The sequence below is a fragment of the Motacilla alba genome, chromosome 1 (assembly GCF_015832195.1).
Source record: "Motacilla alba alba isolate MOTALB_02 chromosome 1, Motacilla_alba_V1.0_pri, whole genome shotgun sequence".
Taxonomy (NCBI): Eukaryota; Metazoa; Chordata; class Aves; order Passeriformes; family Motacillidae; genus Motacilla; species Motacilla alba.
The window spans coordinates 74,169,813-74,193,560 of record NC_052016.1 but is presented as its reverse complement, the minus strand read 5'-3'; the positions used below and the strand labels follow the sequence as shown (position 1 = coordinate 74,193,560).

The following is a 23,748-nucleotide window of genomic DNA, read 5'->3' as shown; positions in this document are numbered from 1 at the left end:
TCCATAGTCATTGACAACACAAATCTGAATCTGAGGATAGACCATCTCCACATATGCTGACTGGAATTTACAAACTAGACTTAATTTATCAATTAAAAGGTTAAAAACATGAAAAAGTAGAATCTATTTCCACACAAACCCCAAGGAGCTGGTAAATTACTTGAACTTGGGCCTTACTAAGTTTCAGCACAGGCACAGTCATATGAGCCCTTAATTTTCTAATCACTGTAATAAACAAAATAGGAGTCCTTTATTAAAAAAAAAAAACAACAACAAAACAACCACTACTAGAATAGAACAAGCAGCCTTACAATACCATACTACTATTACCATCAGTGATAACGTTTTATACAGCAAGAGAAACTGCACATGAGTTCATGACATTTAGAAGTGTTTATTTTCTTTGATCAAAGACAACTAACCTACTTTTTTTTTTTTTTTTTATTTTTAGCTACAACTCTTAAAAACATGGTCATTTCTGCATTACTTAAAAAGGAATAAAAAAAATACTAACTAGTAAAACAAGGCAACATCTACCCCACTGGCAGGGTACAGGTAACAGAAAGCAATCATACAAGGACACACTCCATGGTATGTACAATTCTATTACATGAGGATGAAAAGTTAAGTAAATGACTGAAAAGAAAACTAATGAAAAGATTGGGAAAAGTAGTTTAACTTTTTAATGCCTATTAATAACAGTTTGCACATCAGTACCTTTTTACTGAACACTCCTTAGATAACTCAAGTATGGCCAGCATAAAAATATTCCACTCTGGTGCATCTAAGCATAGAGAGTGACAAATGTTCTTCTGACTATAAGCTGCTCCCAGCTGAAAGACTTTGCTGGAACTAATCTCAGGTCTGGCTCCACATCCCTAAATCTGTTCTAGCCTTACTAGAGAATAGGACTTGGAAGTAGTCACATGCTGTAAGCTCTGCTTTAAGATGAGACTATGTAAGTAATGGTCTTTCTTCACAGGTGTGGAGATACTCAGCAGACAAAGTGGTTTGGAGAAGCCTGTCAGTCAGTCTGTTTTACAGGTTATCTCCAAATATTTCAGAAAAACAACATGGAAAGTGACTTTCTACATCATCAACTGAAAGCATTTCTGACAAATAGGAAGTACTAATGGGAAAAGCTAAACATTATGTACTTCCTTTCCCAAGTCTTTCCCTTTCTATGCAGCATTTATTAAAAATTCTGTTTAAATTGATGGAAATTCTGTCACCTCTGCCTAGTTCTTTTGCTCTTTATTGGTTTTAAGAACACTTTTACTACCTCTTCCTACTAAATTTTGAATTTAGGTAAAATAAAACTAAGCCCACAAACTTCAGCTAGTGACAATTAAATTCTAATTTACTTATATGTAAACTAAACATGTAAAGTCAATTTTTAGAATGAAAACACTAATATAATCTGCAAAAGAAATCCTATTCCTGCAATTAATAATTATCTGTTTCTGTTAATAACTTATTTACACAAATTCAAATTAACTCACAAATTTGTTAAAGATGAAGTTCTTAATTTTATTTCCATCATACCTGGCATCTTCTTGCTGTAATGCCAACTGACTATCTAGTCGTAAAGACAACAGCTGCTTTTGATGGATTGCATCATTAAGCTTCTCCTCTAGCTCCTCAATCTAAAGAATGTGAGTATAAGACAAATAAGTTACCATATTAATTTTTAAAAAATATTTTACAAAAAGAACAAGCTGAAATAAAAATATGAAGATCCCAGTGCTGTGGGCAGTGCAATAATGGTTGTCTAACAAGACCTCTTAATACACTAAGGCTTCAGAATATGACACAGACTTTATCCGAGTGAGCTAAAAATAAAAAAAGGCTTAGCTCTTAAATGGCTATTTGTTCAACTAATTTCAAGTTAGGCTTGAACTCAGAGTAGAAAGCTAGTAAAAACCAGTTAGCATACAGTATGTTATAAAAATGAACTGCACACAAACGTGGCAATGTTTTAACACCTTTCTCCATTTCATGCATCTTCACGCAACCTGTACACAACAAAATCTACTGTAAGCATGTTGGAATATTCTATCCCTAACATTAACAAAGCACTGAAGAGTATTCAGATCACCTTCTCTAGTACTCCACAAGTTCAGGTTCAAAGCCCTGTTATGCTACTAACATGAGTGACAAAATTATTCATCATTTCTGAAAGAAAACAGGTGTTTTTCCTTTGTGTTTAGGAAAGGTAAAACTAATTAGATCCTCCCTTACTTACTTATAAGTAAAATGACTTGAAGTCAGCAAAGCTTTCTGTATCTTTGTTTCCCCTTCTTCTCATGAAAGAACACAAAACACACCAAGAAAATCCCCAAACCAACTAAGTAGATCTCCATCATGTAATTCTAATTAATTCTTTTCAGAACAGAAGTTTCTATTATACTCTAAAAGCAGCAAAATCAAAAAAAGATTATATAATGAAAGGAGAAAGAACACTTACCTTGGTCAAATATTCAACTTTCAAGTTGTCAATCATCAAGTTTTTTTGCGATAATTCTATTTTAAGCAGCTGAAGATTATGGAGCAACTCCTTCCGTTCAATCAGCTGCTTAGTGATTTTTACAGTACCTTCTCTCTCTTCAGAGGAAGAAACATCATCAGTTGGTACTGTGGTTTCCAAGCTGATATCCTCAGATTCCAAGGAGCTAGAAACGTTTACTTTCTTGATTACCTTAGAGCTTTTATGTGACATTTTCTTCCACTATTCGCAAAGCTTTTCTAAGCTATACTTTGAGATGAGCCTCCTGGAGAATCAACTGCAGGAAACAAAACAATTAAAAGAAGTGTCATTATGAAAAACTAACCACCACATTAAACCAATAACTAAGTGATGCTTCTCAGTATCACATGAGCGTCTTTTTTTCAACTAAGAAAAACACTTTGAGAAGCTCTGGAGGGCAGCTGCCTCAAGACCCTCTTCCTGAACAATCACTATCAAGCGTTTTGACTACAATAACCTAAATACCAGTATGAATACCAGTGTGAATCTAGTTTACTAGTATGATGCTACAGTTAAATGAAGATACGCACGCTATCAAAAGAACATGCACTGAAAACTCCCGAGGCCCATGAAGCGTATACAGCGCCCTATAAGAGGCATAACCCGACTTACTAGAGGAAATTATAAAGGAATACCTTGATCACAGAATCACACGGATTGGAAAAGACCTCCGAGATCATCGTGTCCAACCTATGACTTATAGGCACAATCCCCTCAAATCCACCATGGTACCCAGCGCCACGTTCCACCGATGGTGACCTCGCTTGGCAGTGCATTCCAATGCCTCATCACTCAGTTTAGAAAATCCACCTTATGTCCAACCATACACTCCCCTGGTGCCGTTTGAGGCTTTGTCCTGTTATCCTACGGCTGGGTGCCTGGGAGGAGAGCCCGGGCCCGACACAGCTCCAAGCTCCTTTCAGACCTCGCTGGCCTTTCCCTGCTCAGCAGCAGCCGCACTGTTCTTACCAGGCTGCTTCACCCACCAGCCACACGGACTTTTACAACCACCTGGCACAGACCGCGGCTGCTACTTACAGACGGCGCTGCTCAGAGCCCAGCAGGGAGAGGAGACGCCGCGCTCGGAGCCCGGGCCAGCGACAGCCGGGCTGCCCTCCCGGGGCCGCCACCACCGCCTTCCTTCCCCGCGGCAGTCGGGGGCAGCTCGGGAAGAGGGAATACTGTTCGTCCCGCAGGATGCCCGAAGCTGCGGAAGGCAGTGGGCAGCTGCCCCAGCGGTAACTCGGCAGCGGCGGGGATCGGGGAGCAGCAGCCCGGGCTGGGCCAGCGCTGGGCTCTGCCCCACACACACCCCGGGCAGCGGCGGCACCACACGCGCGCGCGCGCTTCCGCCTCCCCTCGGCGCGGCGGGGGCGGGGCCGCGCGCCACGCCATCACCGCGGCGACCGGAGCGCCGCTTCCTGCGCGCTTCCCGCTCCCCGCGCCGCTCCCCGCTTCCCGCGCCGCTTCCCGCCGCTTCCCGCGCCGCTTCCCGCCGCCCCCGCGCGCCATGCTGACCTCGCGGACGTTCGTGAGGCGCACGCGGGCGGGCGCGGTGGTGAAGGTGGTGCGCGAGCATTACCTGCGCGACGACATCGCGTGCGGCGCCGCCGCGTGCCGCCTCTGCCCGCCCGGCACCGGCACCGGGAGCGCGCCCGGGCTGGAGGCGCGGCCCAGCGGCCCCGCCAGCAGCCTTTGCCCCGGGCCGCACTTCCTCCTGCCCGACACCAACCTGCTCCTGCACCAGGTGAGCGCCTCCGGGAGGCAGGGACGGATGGTGGGGCCGCCTCAGCGCTGGGGAAGGCCCGCCGCTGCCTTCCTCTGGGCCCGACCGGGCTCCATGTGGAGGCTCGAGCCTTCCCTGCGCCGGTCTTGTTAAATCCCTGTGGGTGTGAGTTCCCGTGTGGGTTCCGGCGTCGCGCTGCAGGCCTGGCTCCTCCCGTGGTTCCAGTGGCTGCTTGATCCCTGCCTGGGCAGTTTTGTCTTTCCCTGCCACCTCCTGAAGAGAAGGCTGCAGCATCAGCGAACCTGGTTTGGTCTTAGACTATGTTCCAGTTTTATCGGGGGGAAGTATGTGTGTGATTTTTTTTGTTTGCTTTGTGGTTTCCTTTCTTGTTGTTTCGTTTAGTTTTATTTTTTGTGGTTTCTTTTTTTTTCCTTCCTGAATCGTAGTAATAAATAACAGTATTTATTTGTTTGTTTGTTTATTTTGTTGTTGTGGTCTGTTAGGGGTATGAAAACTCAAGCAGAGAAAGTTGGTGGACTCTCAAGTAGCGATTTGGATCTTCATGTCACTGGTTTTTTGGATCTTCTGTGGTCACTGAATCTTTCTAAATGCCTCTTCTGCTTTTCAGGGTTTAGGTTCTTTATACTGTGATGTTGATTTCATATAATGAATACAAGGTGCGAAATCATCCCACATACAACTCTGGAAGCATGGGAGCAACTTCACTCTGCAGCCCATCCTAGCTGTGCAGAATTGGGTCTGAGCAGGGCAGACAGTACACTGAGGCTGGGAGGAATTCCCAAGCTTGATGTTTAACTGTTTCCATTCATTTTTGTTGAATACGTGTGTACAAGGTAGAACAGCCCTGTGCACACATTGGAGACTGTAACTGTAATTCATGAATTCTGACATGAAATTCTCTGGAGAGGGGAACAACACTTGTGTGTTTTAGCAGAGATCCCAAAAGCTGTAAGGGTTTTTGTCTCAAAACAGCAGGTCAAGGGATGTTTTCAACCTCTTACAAGTGGACTTTTTGGTATCTTGTTGGTGAAATTTGTATGTGTGTCCTGTAGAATGCTCTGAGAATGTGCCAGGGTGTGCTGAGGTGAACTGGACAAGTGGGGATTAGGAAGCCTTGGTAAGGGTAGGGAAAGGTTTTGCCTAGAAACTGAAACACTTTTGCCACAGTAAGACTTGGCCTGGTGCTTCAGCTTATGCATATAATAATGCTGGATTTCTTCCCCTATGAATATGGCTCTAAATCTTTTAGGTCGTATAAACATCAGGTTCACAGGAGCTTGGTCTGGTATTGCTTTGTATTCTTTTAGCTGTGCCCTCTAGAGCCTTACGGCTATCTCATTTTGCAGGTGGGTTTGCACAGTTTCTTGCCACGAGTTTAGGAATAGGAAGTGAAGCTCCCATCTTTTTCTCCCAACAGATTACATGGATTTCTAGTGTATATTTATTTCTCTGTCATGATGTCAGGAGTTGGCAAAGAGAAGTGCAGAAAATTTTAACTAAATTCCTTAAAAAAGAAAAAGGTCTTTCAAAAGCAGAGAGCAGCTTGCACAATGCCCATTGATTTGACTCCATGGAAATGAAAATTTCAGTTTAACAGTGGGATTGTTTCTGGACAACTCAAACCTACACATGCATAGGCACGTCAGCTGGGTACCATTTTTATGGCTTGCATTCCTCACAGAGGCAGGCAGCCTGTAAATTACATCAGATTTCCATCAGACTGTGCATAGTTGCATTTTGTTTACTAAGGGAAAATTCTATAGGAACCCATTTTATGTAAGCAAAATTTGTAGTGTAGACTCGGCCTTACATTTGTCTGGAATTCTGCACACACTGGGGGCAAATTTGTTGGAAGTCAGAATAAGTCCTTATCTTCACTTCAGGTCACAAAGAGGCTGGAAAATCCCATTTGACTTTTTTTTTCCCAAAAGGAAGAGACAGCAACTTTATACATTGTTCAGTTTCCCAGTAGTGAGGGGAAAAAGGCAGAAGGAGAGCCACTCATTATTGAAGATAGCTTTTCATGTATTAGCCGAGGAAATGTTCTAAGTCCTGTTATTAGGCAGAATTAAACAACAATTTTGATTCATTTCCATTTTGTTCCTCAGATTGATATTCTTGAAGATCCTGTTATTAAGAATGTCATTGTGCTGCAGACAGTCCTCCAAGAAGTCAGGAATCGGAGTGCGCCAGTGTACAAGCGAATTAGGGACGTGATTCAAAACAAAGAAAAACATTTCTATTCTTTCACCAATGAGCATCACAGGTAAGGGGTGCAATGGGGTATAACAATGTGGTGCTGATATCCAATAAAAGAAAATGGGAGACAAAACTGGAACACGTGGACTGGAAGAAAAATTACTCTGGTGTCATAGAACTGTATATTTCTAAGGAATCCTTTTTGGAAGTAGTTGGTGTTCCAGGAGCTTTTCTGTCTATAGTTGGTATAAATCCATATATATTATGTAAAGGGGGTTAGAATATTGAATAATTAGCACTGTTATCTTGAGTAATAAGGTACTGTTTTTCCATTTTAGTGTCCCTTTTAACCATATTCCAGTGCTTTACCAATATCATCAGCTTAGTCTGTAGCAGAATTCAAAAATCCATTACGTTTAGTGACAGAAAGCTCTAAGAAACAGAGATGCAATTAATTTGCCTTTATTTGTGCTCACAATTAGTTTTCAATACTGCAGTATCATAGTTCAAGGATTCTTGAACTACTTCCATAGTTCTAACAGCTTGAATGCAAACATCTTCAATTGTCTGTGAGAAAGTTGTGTTAGAAATTAACACTTTGTTCCTATTTTCCTTTACCCACCTCTCCTCGCCCCTCAGTGGCCTACTGAGTGTTACACATGTTATAACAATAGGTACAATAATGATACGTTTGGCCTAACAGTCTTGATCTTGTTTGTCTGAAAATTTTGAGTATAGATAGATTTATAAATTTTGAGTATAGATAGATTTATAAATATTGAGTATAGATAGCTGGGATTTGTTTTGGTTTGTCAAACACCCCCCTTTGTTTTTAAAATTTGTTTAGAGAAACGTACATAGAGCAAAATCGGGGAGAAACGTCTAATGACCGCAATGACAGAGCCATTCGGGTAGCTGTGAAATGGTACAATGATCACTTGAAGAAAATAGAGGATGAGGAAAAGATTCAAGTTATCTTTTTAACAAATGACAGAATTAATAAAGAGAAAGCTCTGGAGGAAGGAATAACTGCTTATACATGTAAGTGAACTAGTTCTAATTTATTGCTCAAATAAACTGAACAGTAACTTGATACCTAAATCCCATGCATCTCTTACATAAATATTTACATGTGTGCTTTTATAGGTGAGGAGTATATAAAAAGCTTGACAGCTAATCCTGAGCTTGTAGATCGTCTTGCTTGTGTATCTGATGAAGGGGTATGTTTTTATTTTCTTTTTATAAAATAAATTGATCACAAATGGCTTGTAGTATAATATTGCATACTGTATGTCAGGGTACTGGCATCAGTTTGGAATACAAGGAGTTTGGACTTAATTACCATTTTGGCAATTTAACTTTTTGACAACTGAAAAGTAAAAAGGAAATATTGCAGCCATTTTCAGTTCTGCTTATATGCCTGTTAGTATGTATCTTGTTATCTGTAAAAAGCTAGTTGCTTTAGATAACTATTGTGAATATGAGAATAATAACAGAAACATCAAAATGAAAACAAAATATATTGCAAACTATTTAATCTTTGTTTTGTGTCTGCTGGAAAATTTATGTTAAGTTAATGATCAAAAGCATTTTCGTTTGGTTGTTAGTTAAGTTCACATAAAAGCAGGCTGCAGCTCAAATATGAGCTACATCCTCTTCTACTTCCTTGTGCTTTGTTTTTGACAGAATCAAGACTCATATGTTCACATACAACTGATATAGCTGAACACTCACCACAAAAATAGGAAAGCTAATTTCATCAGAGTTAGTTTTAACAGAATAGAGCTCTGTGCAAAAGCGGGAAGAAAAAGGGCTCAGGTATTCTCAGCAGTTAACTGTAGATCATTCAGGTGTAAGCAATTGTCTGACTGCTCCAAACTTTGGCCACAGTAATGTGTTTTCACAATGTTTCCTATTGCTTACAGTACATACACTATGTGCCATACTCTTTACTATGCTAATATTTTCTTTGTTAAGTATCTGTTCAGTCACTATATCCAAATCAGCATGAAATTGTGCAGCATGTTTTTAAGTAACTGCAGGAGAACAAGAAAAGTTCCTAAAGTTGCCACATTATTATGCTTTTGATGCTTCATTAGAAAAATTACTGTTTAATAATTTTTTTTAATTGTTGTGCATATTCATACCTACACACAGTTACAATTAGGGAGTTTGTTAGTTTGAGTGTGTCGTGTTCCAGAGCTTGGTATTGAAATTAACATGAATATAAAATACTGAAAATATCCTCTTTTTCTTTTTTTCATAAAGAAAGAAATAGAAGGTGGAAAAATAATATTCCCAGAACATATTCCTCTTAGCAAATTGCAGCAAGGAATAAAATCTGGTATTTACCTACAAGGAACTTACAGGGCAAACAGAGAGAATTACCTTGAAGCTACTGTTTGGGTTCATGGAGATGCTGAAGAAAACAAAGAGGTGAGTTCTAATTTTACCTCCATGCAGTAAACTTTCACTTGCCTTAGTAATGACTTAAAATTTAAATATTTCATGGTGGCATATGTTAAAATGGAGCATATTAGTAATTTTTTACCCTTATATTTTTTTTCTGATGTTTGTGCTGATGTTTTCATTTTTTATTTGTATGGATATAGACTGCTGAAATGCTGATGTGCTCTTTTTGGAAAAAATAATCATGTATTTGAAATTAATAATGTATTTAAAATTAGTTTGATAAAGTAATTGGTAAAATAAAGATGAATATTGGTCATTAATAGTTTTTAAATTGACATCTTAACAGTTTTTAAAATCAGTTTGAAATATATTTGGTGAAAGACAAAGGAACAAGTGTATAGGAGGATTTTCAGGGAAAAAAACAGTCGTAAGCCCTTGTGGGGCTCCCCTGCTTTGTTTCCCTCTGCTGTTTTCCTGGTGAGGGGTGTATGGGCTGTTTCCCACCCAGCAATTAATCCATATGTCTGCCTGCTGGATTCTCGGTTGGTGCAGTTGTAGAGACACTGTTTCCAAGCAGTGGCAATTGTCTCCTCCCTCCCTATTTGTGGCAGCTGGAGGTACTTCTCTTGTATCTCTTTTATTCCTCTTTCTCAGTAGTATGTGGAATCCCCTATCTTGCAAAAATAGGATTGTCTGACTTAATTTAAAAATTAAAAAAAAAAAACAAAACCAGGGGAAAACATATTTCTTGTAGAAGAAATTGGAATCTTGAAATAAGATCATCTGTACTGTAAGAAACCTTGTCAGAGGAAAAAAGTGCATCACAACCATGCTTTAAAATATTCTTTGGAATGTAAAGCCTGTCATACACGTTTACTCTTCTGTTACACTGCTCTAGATTTGGATATTCGGTTTTCATCATCATGAATATTTGCATTTCCATTTTGTTTTCTAAAAAATCCAGGTAATTGTACAGGGTCTGAAACATTTAAACCGAGCAATTCATGAAGATATTGTAGCCGTGGAGCTGTTGGCAAAAGATGAATGGGTGGCACCATCTTCAGTGGTCTTGCAGGACGACAGCCCGAATGAAGAGAACATTGAAAATGAAGAGGAGAAAGAAAACATTGTATGAAAAAAATATTTTTTCCTAACTGTGCTGTTATGAAAGAGATGAAATCTGTGATGCCCTGACAGTGTTAGGCTTTAGATTTATATATCCTCTTTATAAAATGTGAATACAGAAATCATAAAACTTCATTGGAGTTGTACAGTTGTGTTAAATACATGATGGTGGATAAAATGGATCATTTCCAATTAGCCTCTGCTAGAAATTCCCATATTACTTTATTAAGTGTAATGAATCCAAAAGTTACTGAGGGGTAGTCATGTAATAATGTAAAACTGTATTTACTGATATGCAGATTAGGATTTATTAGAGTAGGTGTTGTATCATGCTGACAGTCACCTTTTATAGGAAATACATACATTTGGAACCTGTTGTAAAATATTTTTGGGTCTTGCAGTAGTTCCACATAATGTGCATGCCTGCGCATGCATGTATGACCTGTACAAGAAGATAATTTCTTTAAAAATCCACTTATTATCTTTCCACTGAATTTCATGGGAACGTTTTTTAATAATTATGTGGAGAATTACTGGAGAATTTTCAGGTAGTGTAAAAGAACTCCAAAAAATTAAAATAATAGATGGTAAAACAACATGGAAAATATTATTTGTTTGGGTTTTCTAAATGGACATCCTTGCAGAAAAATGAAGAACAGCAGAAAAAGGCTGAACACTGCAGAGCACTGTCTTCTCCCACTAAGAGAAGTCTTAGTCTCTGCTATGTCACATCACATACTGATGTGATTTCAGTTGTGTCACATACTGAAAGTATTAAAAGTCATGGAAAGCACAGGGAGGCACAGGAGGTTCTATTTATAAAGTCATAATAGAATTTATGTCTTTATAATGGATTACAAAATGTTGCTACTAAGTTTTAAGCTACCTACTGTAGGTTACCTACTCATGTCGAGCATGAGTTCAGACAGTTTTGTATTTTTAACCTGTGTTCTACCAGCTGAAGACTTCCATTAACAAGGACATGCTGAGGCCCACGGGAAGAGTAGTGGGCATTATAAAACGAAACTGGCGGCCGTATTGTGGGATGCTTTCCAAGTCACAGATCAAAGAGGTGAGGAAATCATCCACCTACTCTAAGTGCAGGGTTGGTTTTTCTTCTTTACATGGAAATTAATTGTTCCTTTTTCTGGCTGTTCTTAGGCAAGGCGCCATTTGTTTACACCAGCTGATCGCAGAATTCCTCGCATTCGAATAGAAACCAGACAGGCAGATACATTGGAAGGGCAAAGAATAATTGTTGCTATTGATGGTTGGCCCAGGAATTCCAGGTATCCTAATGTAAGTTTAGACATTTTTTTCTGAACTTTTAACTACCTGATTTTTTGTATTTTTTAGATAAAATATTTATCTGCAACACTGAGTAACTGCAAACAGTGTTGAGATGAGGTTTAAATTCTTTGAGTGCCGTTTGATGGTGGAAATTGAGGAAGTCTCTAAATGATTTAATTTGCACTTACAACCAGCTGTGGGGTTATTATACTTAAAAATTTTACTCATCCAGTTCTGCTGTGAACATATTTGTGCTACCTAAGGTGCTTTATGTAGATTAACCAGGAACTTTAGTCTGTGGTCCTAGAAATGCGAATCTTTTGCTCTGATTTTGCTCATTCACACATATCAATCACTGCTCTAGCAGATATTTCACCCAATGCACCCAGTGCAATCAAATTGCCAGTAGGGTAAAAGTAGTTAAAAGTTCAGCATAAATAATGGAGCCTGTATGAGAAACTGAGGAGGACACTGCCTTCCATTTGTATTGAACACTAGCTAGGTTTTGAAGAGTCTTCCAGTGGCTCCTGTGGGAATGCACAGCTTGTATTGAAGTAGAGCACAGGTGTCTGCCGCTAGTTTAGAGAAATGGAGGGAGCATGGGATATATGGAAGAAGTATTAAGACAATGACAGCATTACTGCAGAGAAGTGAGGAAGAAGGCGGAGTTGATGTGGTATTTGGGTGTGAGATGTGTGGCACAAGGCACACCCATAGAGAAATGAGAGTGTATTAGTTCTGCTTTTGCAGCAGTGGTTTTCCTTCCTGCAAATGATTTCACATTTATAAGTTTTGGAGTCTTAATTATGGAGAATTTAGACCCATTCTAAGAAAAGAGTCTGGATGGACTTGGTTCAGACTTACTACATCAAATAAACGTTTAAAATTAAATTTCTCTTAAAGATGAGAAAGTTAACCAAATTAAAAAAAAAGATTGCTTCTACTGTGTAGTTTAATACAAGAATAATTTAAGGGTTAATGTTCTTTAATACTGACTTTTGGACAAATGGTATTGCTTGATATGTGTGTGTGTATGTACCTGTATTATTCCTCAGGGTCATTTTGTAAAGAATTTGGGAAGCGCTGGAGATAAAGAGACAGAGACAGAAGTTCTTCTGCTTGAACATGATGTCCCTCACCAGGCTTTTTCTCAGGCTGTTCTTAGCTTCCTACCAAAAATGCCATGGAGCATTACAGAAGAGGTAATAATTTGTAAATTATTGTAGTAATTACTGTGCCTTCCCCTTCAATGCAAACTGTGACATTCCTGAATATCCCAATGCACCAGAAATAGATGAATAATGTTGTCCAGGAGTGTTCTGTCTTAATGGGAACTCTCAGCTGGATTTCCTATGGAAACAAGACCTCTTGAAGTTTTTGCATTTTGGCTAAAACTGCATTTGTTTGGGATAAATATTTTAAGGTAAAGATGATACTACAGGTTTTGTTAAAGAATATAAAGATAAAAGAAGTTTTTTTGCAAAGGAAAGAGATAGCGATTTTGTAAGGATAGGTACTTCCAAGATGTCTAGTTCCTTTCAATTATGTAGACATGTAAGCCTTAGAAAGCTAGACGTTGGAGCAGTCATATCCAAGATAAGTAATTCAGCTGGACATCAGTCAAAATTTCACTTCAAAAAATCTCAGTTCCTCACCTTGCTAATTCTGAGAGTGTGATGAAACTATGGTTGTGTTCTAATTCTCCTCCTCATTTCTGTAAAGCAAAAAAAAAAAAAGGAAATAATCTTCTGTGTTGTTTTTTCTGTCATTTTAGTTTCTGCATATCTATTTTGGTCTTGTCATAAAACAAACAAACAAACTGCCCAAAACAAAATAAACGTTCTGAAAATAAATGGTGGCTGGGGAAAATCTTTCATAATTTGCCTTTCTCAAATGATCATTGTTACTTGGAAAAGGAAGGTGTTCTTGAAAATAACTTTCTGTTTCTTTTAAATTTCAGGATATGAAACACAGGGAGGACTTGAGGCATCTGAATGTTTGTAGTGTTGATCCTCCTGGTTGTACAGATATTGATGATGCATTACATTGTAGAGAAATAGGAAATGGAAATCTAGAGGTATTGTATCAATCTATCATTTATTTACTTACTTCTTCCTTTATTTTACAGACAGTGCAGTAGTGATAAACGACACATGCAAAGGTCCAGATCTGTTATAAATAAATTAATGGTGTTTGCACAGCTGCAGGATGGTAATAAAAAAGGGAGTTGATTTGCATCAGATCACTGTCAAAAGTGAGAATTAGTGTCTTATAAATTCACCCTGCTTTATCCTCATTTGGCATGAGAATTTAACATAAAATGTATTTACTGCTTTAGCTAAGTATTACAAACAAGAATATTTACAGCTAGGATAAGGAACTATGAAAAAAGAAAAAGCTAAGCTACTGCTGTAACGCCTGTGGAGTTACTATTTTATTTTTAAAAAGGCAGTAAAAAGCTACAGGCTTAATACCAGCTCTCTACTCCCTTATATGTGGTTCAGTCAGATTGTCTTCTTTAGAAATTAATTTGGAATTGTAATAGTAGGGTGTGCCAGACTAGAAAGTCCAGCAAAAAGAAAAGCAAAAACAAATTTGCAGTGAGTCTTGAAGAACATGAAAGAAGTTATTTGGGCCCTCAAGGAAAAGCTGAATTGGTCATGAATATAACTTTCCCCTAAATGTACAAATGCCCTTATTCTGAATAATTGCTGCAACTGTTTACTTTTTTTATATCAGTATGATAGGTTTAAACTATTCTTATTATGAAATATGGGAGCTGCTGAAAGGAACTGGGAATGGATATATTGGTTTGTAAAAATGTGGGAAAGTTTCTTTCACTCTTAAAACTGTTTCTCTTTCATGAGGTGCATAACGTGATGCTTTTTTTTTAGGTTGGTGTGCATATTGCAGATGTCAGTCATTTTATTCGCCCAGGAAATGCTTTGGATGAGGAGTCAGTAAAAAGAGGAACAACAGTGTATCTGTGTGAAAAAGTAATTATTTTCTACAGCTTCTTGTGTGATTAAGTGGTTGGATTTTCTTTGCTTTCCTCTTTTAATTCCTGGGAGTGGAGACATTCTCTCCTACCTAAGGAGGAAAAAAAAAAAAAAAACACAACTTAGACAATTTGTCTAAGACAATTTTATTTTCTGTTTTATCTTTTAAAAGCCACTATCTGGACAATATCCCATTCAACTCTGGTTTGAAACATTATTAGCATGTGGTTCTGAAACTGGAATACTGTTTTAATTCCAGTCTGAAATGGAAGAAGTGGCCTGGTTTTGCCTTTTCCATTGGTTTTTATGTTTTTTGTGATTGCTAAATCTCTGAAGGCTCCTATGATTTGCATTCACTGACACTGTAGTTTTAGACCTGGTTATTTCTTCCAGACCATGATTTCTTTTCAGAAATCACTGGTACTAAAAAGATGATAACTAAAATAAATCTTGGAATTAATTTTCTTGAAATAGCTTAATTTTCTTTCAGTAATCTGAGATTTTTTGGCTAAAGAAAAAATATCTCTAAGGTTTTTTTGCATTAAAAATCAGGAAGTTAAAATAGTAGCTTATTTTATTCTTTACTTTGCAGAGAATTGACATGGTTCCAGAGCTACTTAGTTCCAACTTGTGCTCTCTGAGATCTAATGTGGACAGGTATATGTATATGATCCATACTTTGATCCTGGCAAGAAACTACTGTTGTTTATGTAGGGACTTTAACAGATTTTCCCCTCCTTCTCTCTCTCTCATAGGCTTGCATTTTCATGCATATGGGAAATGAACCATAAGGCTGAAATTCTAAAAACCAGATTTACAAAGAGTATTATTAATTCCAAGGTAAGTCATGTAAATGTTACTATAATTCTGAAATAAAAAGCTGTACACTGTATTATAAAAACAATGATCAGCAGACTTGATAATAAAGTTTTTTTTCTGATTAATGATTCATATTTTTTTCGAATTAGAAAATGGTGCTGAAATACTAAAAATAAAGAAAATGATTCTTCAATATTCTTCTCAGCCTCTAAGGCTGAAGTGTTTATGTGTACAGTTACTTTGTGTGTGACACATACAGGACATGGCTGATAAGTACCAGCTAATCAGGAAAATTCAATGGATTCTGTGGATGTTCAAGATGTTCAATACATTTCTAAAAATTAGACTTCCAATATATAAAACACATATGATCAGAAAAAAAAAAACAAAACAAAACCAAACCCATGGTAAATGCCTGGTATATCTTAATATCTTGCATAGATCTGTCCTCATTTGTCCATTATTCTTTGTGAATAACAGGCATTTAGGTATTGAATGTAAAGCTTTTGTATTATTGTGAAGCAAGCTATGACAGCAAGCTGCACATTCTGCAAGACAGAAAGAACTGTGGGGTTTTTTTAGAGTGTTCAGGTATGTATCATGATGTCTTGTTTTTTTAACCTCTTCAAGGCTTCTCTTACATACGCTGAAGCACAGATGAGAATCGATTCAGCAACTATGAATGATGATATTACTACCAGCTTACGTGGACTAAACAAATTAGCAAAAATCCTGAAGAAGAAAAGAATTGATAATGGGTAAGCTATGTATGCAGTGTACCTGTTACCTTTTCCTCCATGTTTTTTTCTGATTGTTCTTGCTGTCAAAATATATTATGGTTCTGTGTCCATTTTTCTAGTGAAAATCTTGTGAAAGAGAAGTATTTTTCCATTTTGATTTGCATAAGAATGCTTATCTATATTTCCCAAAGTATATAAATTTGGGATATTAACTTTTTCTTCACAAGATCAATCAATATGGATCTCACAGTCATAAAAGCACAACTAGAGGGCAGCATTTGAAATTTTAGGAGCTTCTATGGTGTGTATTCGATGATATTTTCTGTAAATTTGAACATTAATTCCACAAGTTTATTTTTAATTTCTGCCAATTTTAAATTATAGTGTCATGGTGTTACATGGTGTTACAGGCTTGCAGCTCAGCTGCTGTGTCTGCTTTACTGTAATTTTTAATACCACTTACTGTGTTGCAGAGCCTTGATACTTGCGTCACCAGAAGTTCGTTTCCACATGGACAGTGAAACTCATGATCCTATTGATCTGCAGACTAAGGAGCTTAAGTATGCATTTTATTTGTTAGTTAATTCACAGTAGGGATGGAATTAAAGACATGTTTAAGTAGCAACATTTAGTTAATGGTGTACAAAGTTCCTTAATAGTCACAGAATTAGAGGATGATTTGAGGTGGAAGGGACCTTGGAAGCCTACCTAGTTCTAACCCCCTGCCATGGGCCCAGATACTTCCCACTAGATGAGGTTGCTTAAAGCCCCACCCAGCCTGTGCTTAAATGCTTGCAATGATAGAGCATCCACAACTTCTTCAGTCAAGCTGATCCTCAGTAAGAGAATTCTTCTATTTTACTGCAGTATTTATGGAGTGAGTCTTGAACTGTATGCTTCATATGTGAAATTCGTAGGAAGAAGTCAAGAGGTTTATCTGTTGTTTTTTTCAGGCATTTTAATGAGCATTTTTCTTGATTTTAATGTTTTAGAATATTCCAGGTTTTTTTTTTTCTTCTGACTTAGTATTTGGAGCTTATAAGCATTGTTTTTAGTCTTAAAATTGCTTGCCTACTTGTATAAATGTTCAAAACCAGTAGTTAATATTACATACCATCATTAGGATGGGGGAATGTTTCTTCATTAGGCACTCAAAGTAAATGTCTAATGCTCTTCTAACAATATAATATATTTATCTTGATAGAGAGACAAATTCCATGGTTGAAGAGTTCATGTTGCTTGCCAATGTTTCTGTAGCACAAAAAATTTATGATGAGTTCCCAGAGTTTGCCTTGCTCCGGAAACATCCTGCTCCTCCCCCATCAAATTATGACATTCTTGTAAAGGCTGCAAAGTCCAAGGTAAGTTTTTACCATGCTAATTAAGTGAATTAATTAATGAAAAGCTGTATTTTATCTCTGGTTGGCCACTTCCCTAGGAATAAGGGCTGGAAAGCAGTATTTTAAAAGTGTATCAGCTACTCTTTGAAATCCCTGGTATTTGTAGCAGGATAATTGTACCTCTAGGTGAAAGGAAGAATCTTGTGCTTTTTAAAACCTTTCTTAGGTAAAGAAAACATACCACTCTCTTTAATCTTACATTGTAGCACTTGTGAGCTGTGAATGCTTCTCCTCACCAAGCCACATGTGATTTTTGAGACAGTTTTTGGCTTTGGATCACATACATTATTGATGTACTTAAAAACTGATCAGTCACATCAAATAACATGTTTCTCTTAATGTCAGGAAGTAAGAAAATTGTTTAGAGTTTCCATCTTCTCCATAAACCAGTTAGAGGTTTATTTAGCCTGAAACAAGGCTAATTCAATTAAGGAGTCTGAACAAAAAAAATTAGTTTTCCAGTTTCAGGATCTTTTATTTAACTTGTAATTTTGTAGTTACTGTGATATACTTTCACATCTCCTTCAGCTCTTTCCCCACTCCTTTTTTTTTTCTTAAGGTCTAGAGAGAAACTTGCAGATTCTCTCAGTGTGACATAAATAGACAAGCCTAAACCTAGCCCATTTAATTTTCCACTTCTGTAAAACTGGAATAATGATAATGATTTGTGTTCTGAAAATTATTTTTAAGTACTGTTTTATTTGGAAAACTAAATTCCTGTGCTTAGGTAAACATTCTTTTAATAAACCAAAGTGGCATTTTTACTGCTTTTGACACAACCATCACAATTAGGTATTAAAATGCTTTATTTGTACATTTTTAATGTAAGTAAAATGCAATTACCTTACCATAATACAGGCATCATTTGATCTCTGGATCATATTTCATTGTCAGTGCTGTATGTGATGGAAAGAGCATTCAACTTCAATGTGATGAAATTTACCTTGTGTTTCTGGAAGTTAAAAATGCATTATGTATTTTCACACTACCTGAATTTTTATTAGAGAGCACTGGCAAACAGGGAAAAAATGTCATACACAGTACTAGTTGTATATTTCACTTTTCCAAGTGTACATTATAATAATTTTGCAGAGGAAATACCATAAAGTCAATTACTTACCTTGTGCTTGGATGAGAGTCTTTGTGTGGCATAAACATGTGAGGGTTTTTTTACATTCTTTCTGATTTAATAAAGGGATAGAAAAATCAAACCAAAGGAAATAAAACCCTGTTAATATTGGCATGAAGTATTTCTTAGTTCAGAATGGGTGTCTTTTCTAAATTCTAAGCTACTGACTCAGCATTTCATTTTTTGCATAATACACTAGTAATAATGAGGGTGGGACCTGTGCATGGATGGATTTTTTTTGTGTGCTTTTGTAGTAGTAGCGTTCCATCACGTTATTAGGTGCTCTACCTGTGCCAGTTGCTAAGATTATCCTAGATGTGTTACATTTCTGCTTATATTCATAATATTTGTTAGTAATGCTTGACCTTTTTTGTCTCTTTTTTTCTCTCCTTTCAGAATTTGGAAATTAAAACAGATTCAGCAAAAGCTTTAGCTGAATCATTAGACAAAGCTGAATCTCCCACATTGCCCTACCTAAATACACTGCTGCGAATTTTGACCACTCGCTGCATGATGCAAGCTGTTTATTTCTGCTCGGGAATGGATAATGATTTTCATCACTATGGTTTAGCCTCACCTATTTACACTCACTTTACCTCACCTATTAGAAGGTACTTGTATTTTACAGAAGTTTCAGAGAAAAGAAATAAGTGATTTATTTGTGAAGAAATGGTGGTGCTGTCCATTAAAAAAAATTGTTTAAAAGTTTCTATTCAGTATTAGATTTCAGTTGAAACAGCAGTGGCTTATGTTGCAGTCCATCTTCATGTACACTCCCAGGTTTACTGTCCACAACTCCTAGGGTTTAATAACATTAAAAAAAATACAATAGGAATACAACTCTAAGGCACATGTCTGCCATTAAAGTGCACTTCAGGGTCAGTCAGCAGTAGTCTTAGCCAGAGACTGAGGCGGAGTTTGCTCAGTCATTTTTGAGATAGAAATTGTGTTTAAATTTTTAGGAGACTGAATTTTCCATATGAAAACACTGGTAACTGGGAACTTGGTATTGGCAGCTGTTGCATGCAATAAAATCATACTTCTTGGAAAAGTATGTTAGGTTTTTCATCTGACCAAGAAGTCACTGAGTTTTGAAGAAAATTAATTGTTGTGCTCCTTAGAAACGTTTAAAGTGAAATCTCTTGGATGTGTATTAAAATTCCTATGCATTTTTATGGATAATTTGTAGAACTTCTAGGGTCCAAATGGTAAATTTTTGTTCTTACCAGATGTATTAAAATGTTCCTCGCTGAAATTCTAATAAGTTATATAGCAAGAAGTTCAAATGTGATTATGCTTTGCAGATCTATGGCATTGAAATACTATTCTACACTAAATTTGTCTTAATTTCATGGGAAAGAGAAGAAGGATTGGCTTAAAATGCCATGGTGAAAGATCATTCTGTTGTCCAAAAATACAACTTTGTTTCTTTTTCTGGCACAATGAAAAATTTATATTAGCAAGCATTATAACAGTATTCTGGCTCTGCAGGGCATCTTTGTTCAGCAGGGATGGATGCTGAATTAATAGAGGTCATTAATAATAATGACCAGCAGATGGTCATTATTAGAAAAACTTAAATCTATAAATCTAAAAATCTAATTAAATCTATAAAATCCACAAAAACAAATGCATGTTCAGAAACTTTATTACTTTTGAAAAACTATGTCTTACTATGTCACTGATGATTTTAACCTCATCTTTGCAGGTATGCTGATATCATAGTGCATCGGCTTTTGGCAGTGGCCATAGGAGCAGACCGTACTTACCCAGAGCTCACAGATAAACACAAACTGGCAGAGATGTGTAAAAATCTCAATTACCGACATAAAATGGCACAATATGCACAAAGAGCCTCTGTGGCATTCCATACACAGGTAAGTAGTTCTGAGATGTTATGTTGAACATAACATGCACTATGGACACTGCAAGGGCAAAACCAAGCAAGAGTACAGAAATGATAAAGGCTTCTTACAAAAAGCTTAAAACATTTTGCTCATTCTGAAAAACTCAGAATGGCATCTTAAAGATTCTTTTAGTTTTGTGCTTTTACAAATATGAATGCTTAATCCTACAGTAATGTTGTGAGGTTTATGAGTTTTAAAATCTGCTTTCAGGATATGCTGTGTAATTATCACCAAGTATAGATGTGTATTTGAATGTTTTATTTTTCTGAGATAGTGTATTTGTAATTCAGAAGGAATGTTCTAGTGCTTTTTTTTTCTTATTTGTGTGTTCTGCTTTTGTTACAGCTGTTCTTCAAAACCAAGGGAGTAGTAAATGAAGATGCATATATATTATTTGTAAGAAAAAATGCTGTTGTGGTTCTGATTCCCAAGTATGGGTTAGAAGGAACAGTCTTCTTTGAAGAAAAAGATAAACCAACACCAAAACTGGAGTACAACAGTGAGGTATGTTCTTACTATTATTATTAAGGTTTGTTCTTAAGCACCTTTATTTTTTAATTTGGTAAGCAAGCAGAATGACTAAACTTTATTATAGTTGTATATAGAAGGGTAAGAGAGGCTTTTCTAAATGCAAGTTCATTAATCTCTAGTAGTAATGAATCCCACTTTAGTCTTTGTAAGTCTAAATAAGTAGGTTCTGACAGGAATTTGTTTCTGTAATAGATAGTACTGACATCTAATTATCTGATTAGTTACTGCAGAAAATGCATGTATCACATACTACAACACTGAATATTCACTATAGTAATTTTTGGTTTATTTTATTTGCATGTAACAGTGCTATTTTCATACAAAGGTATTTATTTGTATAAAAACATAAGCTGTTGCAAATAGTGAGTATTTATACAAAATTTGAACTTTCAGGTGCCATCACTTACTGTGGAAGACACAACATTACATATATTTGATAAAGTTAAAGTGAACATTATGTTGGATGATTCCAACATCCAACACCAGAAAATGCGGATGGTGTTGGTAGAACCCAAGGTAAGGCACAAAATTCTTAGAGCCATATTATCCTTTAGTAATGTTAAAAAATCATCATGTGGTAAAATTGAAATTTAACCCAGAAGAAAAAACATAATTTAGCAGCAGCTTGTAATGATTGCTTCATATCCACTCTCAATAAAACACAGGTCTGCCTTCACTGGCTGTTGAAAAGAATAGAGCTCTCTAAATTAAACTACTGTTCTGGGCCCATCAGGACATTTCCACTGTTGGAAATGATGATGATTTGCTGAAGTAATGTATTGAATTTCACAGTTCTGTAATCAAATATCCCTCTGAAAATCTGCCAAAATCCAGTAGCATGTTCTCTTTATTCCAGTGAACTACAGTTGTAACTGTGATGGGTGGCTCAGCTCTGTATAATTGCTGAGTGTCAATGGCAGTTCTGTCTTACAACTCCCACAATATAAAAGTTCTGTCTTGATAATGTTATAAAAACTGTAATGTCCTAATAACTGTCTCAAAACTTTTCCGTTCTAGCTTATTTGTGCATTTGGGACACAGGGAGTTTCACTTGCTCTCACACTTTAGGCCTAATAAGTATTTTGCATGACATTACAAAATCATGCTCTTAGAGTAAGGTACATGTAACTTTCTTGGTAAACAGATGGTTGCATCAATTGAGTATCCTTATCACAGAGGAAAAAGAGAACCCAAAATAAGCAAGAGCTTCTTTCTGTTTAAACAGTCAAACATGATTACTTTTTTTCCTTGAAAAATCACATAAATATATCATATTCCAAACACATGTAAATATATTCTGATCTTCGAGCTGTTGTGTGAGCTTGAACCATAGAACGGTTTGGGTCACGAGGACCATTAACGATCATCTAGTTCCAATTCCGCTGTCATAGGCAGGGACACCTTTCATGACATGGGCTCAAAACCCCATCCAACCTGCCCTTGAACACTTCCAGGGATGGAGCATCCACATCTTCTCTGCGAAACCTGCTCCAGTGCCTAATCACTCAGAATAAACCATTTTTTCCTAAAACCTGAACTAAACTTACCCTCTTTCAAGTGGGGGCAGGGGGAAGCCATTCCCCCCTTTCCTGTCACTGGATGATATCCATGCTTTTTCAGCCTTTTTGCAGGCTCCCCTTTCAGGTTCTGGAAGGCTGCTCAAAGGTCGCACTAGAATCTTTTCTCCAGGCTGAGACCAACAACCCCAACTCTATCAGCCTTTCCTCACAGAGAGCTGCTGCTTTCAGCCCTCTGATCATTTTTGTGGCACTCCTGTGGACTTGCTCCAAAGGGTCCATGCCCTTCCTCTGCTGGGACTCTGGGGCTGGATGCAGCACTGCAGGTGGGGTCAGAATCCCCTCCCTTGTCCCTGCTGGCTCATGTTCAGCCTTTTGTCCACCAGTACCCCCAAGTCCTTGTACCCCCCCAAGTCCTTCCCAGCAGGGCTGCTCTGATCTGTCCATCCCTCAGCCTGGGTTGAGGTGAATCCCTGTGATTTCAAAAACAGGGACTATTCAATATAAATTGTAGCAGAGAGGAGCCAGTGTGTTCTGTTATGCATTCACATGCTGAGCTACCCCCTCTGGTTGCACTCACCAACTCTAGCTTGTCAAGAGCTTCTGTTGAGGCCATGACTCCAGTGTGAGGGACACTTTGAAAACAGACACAAAGTAAGGCTAACGCAAGCTGATAGCTGGGGTGCTAAAAACCTGTTGGCTTTCTCAGGAGGGGTGCTGTTGCTTCTCTTTGCCTTTTTCAGCTTCTATTTCAGGTGAGTGTTCTACCTATGATTGTTTTAAGATGGTAGACCCTCTTTGAGATGATTATCTAAATCAGAAGTTTCTGATGTTGACACAGTGTTTGTAAAAGGTCTGTACAAGTAAACTCAAGTTTTACTAGGATAGCAAAAATTGAATAAAAATGTTCTGACTTCTGGTTTTTTTTCTTACTGTAGATATTAGGAAATGATACGTGTGCAAGTCTCTCTGCAGAGGCAAGCAGCAAGGACGAACCAGAAAAAAAGAAAAAGAAGCTACGAAAATAGCTGGATGTAAAAGTTAAGAAGAAATCACAAATACTTGCATTTATGTATTTTTCCCTATGGGCAAAAAATGCTAGAAGCAGGTTTTGTTTACTTTTTTAATACAAATTTTAATAATCTGTAAAAGAATTTTTTTTAATGCTACTTTTTTTATGACTATGAATGCAGAACAAATTTTAAAATCATGTATATCTACACCTTTGTCCTGTGGGTGAAAATAAATATTTCTGCAAAGTGAAGAAATTATTGTAGACTTTCTTGTTAATAGCCTTAAGGAAGGTTTGAGGTTTGATAGAAGTCAGCACTTCCGTGCATTCTCTTTAGCACCTCAAAACTGAAAGAAGCAATTGAACAACATAATTATTAAAGAAATGTCTTTAT

The 23,748-nt window shown here is 37.3% G+C and overlaps 2 protein-coding genes across 9 annotated transcripts in view; one reads left to right on the top strand and one right to left on the bottom strand.

The window, feature by feature from the left end:
* Positions 1-6,369, bottom strand: part of PIBF1 (progesterone immunomodulatory binding factor 1) — a 109,825-nt gene extending 103,456 nt beyond the window's left edge. For 4 of the 8 annotated variants that reach the window (XR_005255778.1, XR_005255779.1, XM_038127298.1 and 1 more), the window contains exons 1-3: positions 3,566-3,896; positions 2,468-2,783; positions 1,546-1,646 (exon numbers count right to left, since the gene is read on the bottom strand). Coding sequence is in view for 5 of the 8 variants with exons in the window: in XM_038127298.1 (XP_037983226.1) it covers positions 1,546-1,646; positions 2,468-2,719 (353 nt within the window). In the remaining 3 variants the exon portion in view is untranslated. Of the gene's footprint in view, positions 1-1,545; positions 1,647-2,467; positions 2,784-3,565; positions 3,897-4,259 lie in introns of those variants that run through there. The other 4 variants (XM_038127324.1, XM_038127334.1, XM_038127307.1 and 1 more) reach the window with 4 other exon arrangements.
* DIS3 (DIS3 homolog, exosome endoribonuclease and 3'-5' exoribonuclease) lies at positions 3,935-23,610 on the top strand. The gene is made up of 21 exons (XM_038127284.1): positions 3,935-4,274; positions 6,383-6,540; positions 7,321-7,514; positions 7,620-7,693; positions 8,742-8,909; positions 9,850-10,014; positions 10,969-11,082; positions 11,172-11,309; positions 12,356-12,502; positions 13,261-13,377; positions 14,195-14,296; positions 14,892-14,956; positions 15,055-15,139; positions 15,749-15,876; positions 16,332-16,418; positions 17,063-17,219; positions 18,784-18,998; positions 20,096-20,264; positions 20,640-20,798; positions 21,219-21,341; positions 23,281-23,610. The coding sequence occupies exons 1-21, from the start codon at positions 4,038-4,040 to the stop codon at positions 23,368-23,370; spliced, it is 2,892 nt and encodes a 963-aa protein (XP_037983212.1). The 5' UTR covers positions 3,935-4,037; the 3' UTR covers positions 23,371-23,610.
* The last annotated feature ends 138 nt before the right edge of the window (positions 23,611-23,748 follow it).

Excerpts from the sequence above, each read along its gene's own strand:
- DIS3 (XM_038127284.1), top strand. The coding sequence starts at position 4,038 with ATGCTGACCTCGCGGACGTTCGTGAGGCGCACGCGGGCGGGCGCGGTG. Across the intron at positions 7,694-8,741 it reads CTTGTGTATCTGATGAAGGG|AAAGAAATAGAAGGTGGAAA; the intron begins GTATGTTTTTAT and ends TTTTTCATAAAG. Across the intron at positions 11,083-11,171 it reads CCAAGTCACAGATCAAAGAG|GCAAGGCGCCATTTGTTTAC; the intron begins GTGAGGAAATCA and ends GGCTGTTCTTAG.